This window comes from Phodopus roborovskii, unplaced genomic scaffold (assembly GCF_943737965.1).
Source record: "Phodopus roborovskii unplaced genomic scaffold, PHOROB, whole genome shotgun sequence".
NCBI classification, from domain to species: Eukaryota; Metazoa; Chordata; class Mammalia; order Rodentia; family Cricetidae; genus Phodopus; species Phodopus roborovskii.
This window is the reverse complement of record NW_026126416.1, coordinates 28253138-28260439: the sequence shown is the minus strand read 5'-3', so window position 1 is coordinate 28260439 and position 7302 is coordinate 28253138. Positions and strand designations below refer to the sequence as shown.

The 7302-nt window shown below is 45.1% G+C and overlaps 1 protein-coding gene across 1 annotated transcript in view; it reads right to left on the bottom strand.

The window, feature by feature from the left end:
* Positions 1 to 385: 385 nt before the first annotated feature.
* The window catches only part of Fbn1 (fibrillin 1), a 198475-nt gene continuing 191558 nt past the window's right edge, over positions 386 to 7302 (bottom strand). The window contains exons 63-65 of the mRNA XM_051183504.1: positions 5983 to 6214; positions 2994 to 3168; positions 386 to 1780 (exon numbers count right to left, since the gene is read on the bottom strand). Coding sequence (XP_051039461.1) covers positions 1391 to 1780; positions 2994 to 3168; positions 5983 to 6214 — 797 coding nt within the window. The 3' untranslated portion in view covers positions 386 to 1390. The remainder of the gene's footprint in view (positions 1781 to 2993; positions 3169 to 5982; positions 6215 to 7302) is intronic.

The window sequence follows — 7302 nt, the reverse complement described above, 5'->3', positions numbered from 1 at the left end:
GATTCCATTTGACATCAGCTCTCTGTAATTGGTCTAGCACTGACCAACAACAGATGTGCAGGGGAAAGATGGAACACCTTGCCAATGCTATGTACTTGGGGGGAAGGGGCATAAAGTTCAAATGCTCTAAGAGAATGACTGAATTTTATATTTGGGAGTTCTTAAACCTGAGAGTTGGGAAGTCACAAGATGAATTAGGTCACATTTTATAAATGATGTTGCAATCTATTGTCTTCCTAGTAAGTGAGATAGGAAACCAAACATTCACAATTACAGTATACACACACTTAATCTGTAATCACTAATTAAAGGACCAGCTGAAGATGCAAGTTCTTCTACTGCAAATGCTACATGCCCATAGAAGCCATAGATAACAGACCAAGAATACTTTAAACCCAGGAGACTTTATTTCCCCTCCAGAAAGGCCCCCACCCCCAGCCTCAAATCCACACAAGAACACAAAACCAAGGAGTAAACTAAAAAAGGGAGGGAGGGTAGGATCACTTTATTGTGACATGATGACATTAACCCCTAGTTGACAGGAATGACTGGGAGTGACTTTGGCATATTGCACATGCTGTGTGATGAAGGGTGCACTGGTGATCCTCTGCTGGCTGAGGCTGCTTCCTTATCTTCCCCAGCCTCAGCGCACCAGTGGGCCAGGCACAGATTCCACAACCACTTGGCATAGATGTTTAACAAGTCTTTGGTCTTAATAAGCACCATTACAAACCCTCACATTAAGGGTTTTATTATTCTAGTTTATAAATGTTTCAATGATAAAAAATAACACGATTACAGTATACACACACTTAATTTACATGTAATGTATTATACTCATAAGTGAGATAAGCTACTGAACTAACTTTGGTTGATTGGAATGAATGAAGTATTTGAACTGAATACTTGGCAATTTGGTTTCTAACTCGTGTACTTATTACAGTGCATCAATAAATCTATTTTGAGAATTTACTAGCACCAAATAGACATCATAATCAGCCAACCTACTACTTGCACTTGGAGAAGCAAAGTTTCAAAATTTGAAAACAAATGGAACAGCCCATCAAATGGACACATGTTCCTGTGCGGCAGCTGGAAAGGTAGCCCATTGGCACGAATGGACAACCTCAGCGGATATTCATGTCCCAGTTTTCAGGAATCAACACGTGTGGCAAGGTAGCTGAGCTGCTACTCATGAGAAGCCTGAGAAAGTGGTTGTTTGGACTAGGGTCATCACTGTACCTTGATGTCATTCAAGAAGAGTGCTCAATTATACAGATCGCCTTGGTGAATGATTGTACCATGCTGTGAAGGTTCTGGTTTGGGGAAAATAGAATTCTACCTACCTAAAGTTGCTTTCATTTTAATTATTTGGTCTCTGGATGGTGAATTAATGAAGCAGGATCTGAATTTTCATCTTCAGGTTGTCACCCAGTTCTCCGCTGAGGTAGTCTTTGTCATGTCTGTCTTCTAACTGATTAAGTTCTTTCTTTTTATAAAGTGGAGTACTGCTGATTTGCAAGGAGTAGGTCCCGGCCACTGCCTTCTTCTTCGTGAAGTGGAGGTAGCTGACTCCTTCTTTCTGGTTTATTTTAAAGAAGCCATCTTCATTTCCAGATTCAATCAAGTATCTGTTGTGGTTCGTCAGAGTTGTGAGGGCTGGCAGGAGTTCTAAGATTCGGACCTTGTGGTTGATGTGGGAAATATTGAAAGCAAAGCTAGCTGGCTTCTCCACATCCCAACTCGCGAGGCTCACATTGGCTTCCATCTCAGACTCATCCTGGAAAGACAAGTGGCAATGCCTTAAATCCAACTAAACGTGTTCTTTGGTTCTCATACTAAAGAAAAAAGCCATTCAAGTCTCAAGCCAAACACAATTTTCTGCCTTTGCTGTATATGCTATGCTGAAAATGCACACTCAGAGGCACTGTGTGTAAATCACAAATGTACTTTCAAAGAATTAAATTGATGGCAGGAAGAAAGTCAGGTTGAAATCATTTGTATTGGGGGAGAAGAAGGCTCTTGGTAGTTCTCAAAGTGTGGTCCCTGAACCAGCAGTCCTAGCATCACCTGGAAACCATTAGACATGCAAATTCTTCGCCCCTCCCAGACCTGTTGAATTAGAATCCCTGGGGCGCTTCTTAGCAATCCATCCTAACAAGCCTTATGGGTGACTCAGACACAGATTTTTTTTTTTTTTTTTTTTTTTTTTTTGAAGCGCTGTTCATCGGTTCTTTTCTTTCCAAAGATTTATTTCCCAAACCACAGCAGGTGGGTTGCACTGTGAACACTCAGACTCAGAACTTCACTTTTGTTCACTGTGCGGCAACTGGAAACTCAGAACTTCACTTTTGTTCACTGACACAAACCATTCCCTTCGAAGGACACACCTACAGACCTGGCTATGATAAACTGTTAAGGTTTGTGATTTTCACTTAGCTTTCTGCTTGCCTCTTGGGACCACATAGGCTAAATGCTCTCATCCTGGAGCCAGAAGATCTGGGTGAATGATGCACTTCTGACTACAAAGCATCTTATGTTCCTGCTCACCATCCAAGTTCCTCCACATTCCCTGTGGCTCCCTTTCAGTGGAGGAGAGCCTCTAGTTTCTAGACCTTGGCTCCCCTGTGTGGGGAGCATTGTGTGTGCATGCCGTTCTGCCCGATTGCTGTCCTTGACTTCAGACCTTGTGCTTTCTGCAGACATTGGGTGGGCGTTTGACTTTATTCTTGGTGAGACAGAGGAAATGAGCAACTGTGTGAGAACCTTTTAAACTGCCATTCTCAAAAGGCAGCCTAAATAAATACATACATAAATAAAATAAAATGAACCCCTCAAAGCCCCATAGCCTCTTGTAAAATACTGCTAGAGCCAGGAGAATGACTGGACTTAGTGTCTGGGGAGACTGTTCACACTTCAGGGTGTCCTTGGAGGAAAACACAGGCGCCCAAGAGCCCTTGCATATGCGCAGACAAGGAGAGACTCCAACATACCTGGATGTCCGAGGCATCTGTTTCATTTGTGCTTCTCCGTTTCCTGCCTCGTTTGGGGTAGCCATTGATCTTACACTCATAGCAGGCTTCTGGGGACAGTGAATTGTCATCCATCTCACCGCTGGCAGGTGGCTCTGGGCCTCCTCTGCCCATGCCCATTCCAGAAACACAGTGCCTACGGCAGAAAGGAGCACACAGGCAGTTTCCATCAATAGCTCTGATGCCCTGCCTCCTGGATGCCCAGCCTCCAGGATGCCCAGTCTCCTGGCTAGTACCATCACATTGCCCACTGGACAACCATCTGCTCCTAAGAATCATACAAATGCCCTCCGTTGAGCTCCAAATGCCCAGTCTCCTGAGTACGGAGTCCTTTCTCTCAAGACACTGGTTTGTATACTTCCTTGTCTCTTCATCTCCCAGCCAACTGGCACAAACCTTTGCAGAACTCTGCAGGGAGGGGCACACTGAAAATTGAAGATCAAGGGCAAAAGAGGTCAGGTGACTTGGAGGGTCACTGAAACGCGTCTTCTTTTATTATGAGTCAGGCCCCATGGGAGGAGGGATGGTCCCCTGCCAGTTGTACCTTTAGGAGACAACCGGGTAGGCAGGTGGGCCATCTCTGGGGCCTCTTAACTGGACAACGTATTTTTTTTTCTATGCTGTGACCTTGATTTTTATGTTTTAATTTTTAAAATCAGCATATGATATGTCAGACACCATTATGACATACTATGGACAAATTGTGTTTTAGTGGCTTCCTTTGTCCCATGTCTCCCACCCCCCTGCTGCTACCTCTGCTCCCACTAGCCCTCCACTAGCCCTGTCTTTTACCTTTTCATGTCCCATGTTTCTGTCTTCTGTCTTGTCCTAACCGCTGCCTTCACCACTACTGCTGCCCCCTGCTGGCTCAGGAGGGTATTGGGCACTATGGCATCCTCTTCCTCAGGTTCTCAGAGGCCACTTCTTGTCCTGCCCTGCTGCCACCACCATGCCTCTGCAACCCACTTCCTAAGCAACCACTTCTATGTGAGTTTACTCTTGCAGATGTTACTGCAGCAGGAGAAGTCTAGGTGGTTACTGAGTGCTGATACGGTACTGTGCTGTGAGGATATACAATATTCTCTCTCCCTCCCTCTCTCTCTCTCTCTCTCTCTCTCTCTCTCTCTCTCTCTCTCTCTCCTCTCTCTCCCTCCCTCAGGTTTCTCTTTATAAGAGCTCTGGCTGTCCTGGAACCCACTCTGTAGACGAGGCTGGCCTTGAACTCACAGAAATTCAAGTGCTGGTATTAAAGGTATGCACCACCACTGCCTGGTTATACAATATATTCTCATGTACAGCATGAGTTGGTGCAGAGCTTGCCCAACTGTGGAAAACAATTTAATTTCAAGTCATTTAAAACCACTAAGGCGTTTGGATTTGACTCATGTGAAGGCTGATAAACAAACCCATACCCAAGAGAGATCTAATCCTTATTTCTTTGCTTTTCAGTTATCAAAGCCAAGTTATGGACTGAGCCTCACTCACTATCTGATTTCTTTTTGTCAGGTCTAAATGTGTTGAGAACCTTTATTATGGGAGGTAAAGTTCACTTAAGTGACATCACAGAGAGGTCAAAGCCGGTACTAAAGAGTGGATTTCTACCATGAAATGTGCACCAATCCTTACTAAAGTGCCTCTCAGTGATGCTGAGCCAGTCTTTACAGCTCATTTCCTTGTTTGTCCACAGATTTCCAAACACAACACCAAGTCCCTGGCTATCTGCTGTTTCTGGCTACACTTTAGCCCTTCTTTCTATTTCCCAGGCTCTTCCTAAGTGCACACATTTCTCTTTCTCTTCAACCAGCAGCATGGAACATAGCTAAGCAAGGAGGATGAAGAGGGAAATATTCATTCTGTGCATCCATGCACATGATAGTTCCAGGAAGTAAGCCCCAGTCTGCAGGCTTGCTTTCTTTCTCAAAACTTCCCTCCAGTATTTCCTTGTCCCAGGAGCACCACTTATAAGAAATGTGACTACAAAATCCCACTGGCAAAGAGCCAGTTTGGAGCGTTACAATTTTTTTTCTTTTGCTAGGAAAAAAAAAATGGTTCTGGCATTAAACTGTAAAATAAATAAATAAATAAATAAATAAATAAATAAGTAAGTAAAGTCAACTGAGCCAGACAGACATCTGGGAATTTGGGTCCCACTGCTGACATTCCCAGAGCCTCCCACAAAGTGGTCTTTTACTTTGACATTTACACAGCCTGGAATAAGTCCCTGAAAGCCAGTGGGCCATAGGCTCTAGGACCACTGGTTTCATGTTTGGTATAAATGTGTGTGTGTTTGTGTGTGTGTTGGGGGGAGCTAGTTAAGAATTAAGATTCATGAGCTAGATGTACACTCAAGCGTTAGGAAGACCTCAACTTTAAAACTTACTAAAACGTTAAGCCATTGAGAAGAAGAGTGTCCCTTCTCTGCCGCAAACTGTCACATACATATTCACATCATTGGGTAAAGTATTCTACTTGGAAATTACAGTTAATCATTCCAATTAATGTGCTCTTTGATCATTTCTAATGTAAATCCAAGGGTGAAGGGCAAAAGGCGCCTTAAAAACTATAAGAGATCTCCAGTAAAAGGTATCCTGATGGGAACTAGAACAGAAAGCCCTGTCAGTCAAGAGAGCCCAATATGCTCCCTTGTGAGGTGGCTCAGGCATGTGGGGTGGGCCTGGTTCTGAGTGGGCTGGCCCAGTGAAACCAATTACTTCTCAGCAGGATGTGACGACTGAGAGCACGAGACAGAGAAGCTGTATGCGGAGATATGCACAGTGTAGCTGCATTGCACTGTTGGGACCCCCAACAGACGCTCCTCTCAAATTTTCTCGAGGATAACTGGAATGAAGCTGACGGTTACAGAAAATACATTTCTCTAGTAGGGCATGTAGTTATGTAGCTATGCATATTTAGAAAGTCATTAACCAAGGGCAGGGAGAGAAATACGTACCCTTGGCCTATCCGGAAGTACCCTGGAGGACAGCCACACAGGTAGCCCCCCTCAGTATTGGAGCAGCCATAACTGCAGGGGGCCTGGGATGAGCCACACTCATTGATGTCTTGGCAGCCGCCGCTGAACTGTTCATATTGGAAGCCAGTGGGACACATGCACTTGTAACTCCCCAGGGTGTTGTGGCAGGAAGCTCCCCCACAGACATGTGCACTCAAGCATTCGTTTTCATCTGCAGCAAAAACAAGAAAGCACTACATGTGTGGTTTGCCAGAGACTTCCAAGGAGGATTTGGGGTCTTGTTCCTCATGACTGACCAGCTGGCCTGTAATATAAGTAGGTAGGTAGGTAGGGTCTCAGGGAGAGAAAGCAGGCCTTGTCACCAGGGTGGGAGAGAACATGAGAGAAGGCTGTGGCGATTGAGGGCGCCTCTTGTCACGCTGACTAAATATATGGTAGAAGAGGTCAAATGTACCTAGTGGAGAGTACCCAGGACAGCACGTAAGGCCCCTCCCTGGCTCTCTGGCTTTCACTGAAAGCCAGAACTGCCATGTTCTGCTCTGTGTGAGGCAGGACCACAACTATAATTTGGGGTTTAGAGCAGGTGGGAAGTGACCATACAGTTATCTGTGTTCTTGCTTCTCAAGCGCCTGCAGGATGGGTATCCTGCTGGCCACTACTTCCTCAGATGCTGCCCATGGATCTTCCTGGTGCAGGGTGTGAAGGGCCGGGGAAGCCTGATGTCCTACAGGGGAGTCCAGCCCATTTGTACTTCCTTTTCAAACCAGGTGCCCATGCTTAGGCTAAAATGTACCTCCTGGTATGCCCGCTTTCTCTCTGAGTGCCTATTTAAACCAACTGTGGTGCCAGCATCTGAGCCATGACTAAAGCTAAGCGTGGCTGGAAGAGACTCCATGCAAACTTTTTAGACAGTAATGGGAAATCTATGAGACACACGTTCTGCAGGGCAGCCTACCCATAGGAGCCTGCACAGTCTGGAGGGAGGAGATAGGAAAACGGGGTAACTCTTTAAGTCTTTTAAATTTTATTCGTATGTGTACATCTGACTAGAGCTGGTGTTATAGACTGTGGTGAGCCACAATGTGGGTGCTGGGAATCGAACCCAGTTCCTCTGGAAGAGTAGCCAGTAAGTCTTAGCCACTGACTCATCTCTCCCGCCCCATAAATCTTTCAAGAACTTCAGTTCAAAAGAAGAAAACTGCGACTTTCTCATTATTTCAGTCTATGTACTTTTGAAATCTCTAATATTCTTTCCCAGACCTGCCATTATAGGGCATGCTGGAAACTTGTTCAGAACTT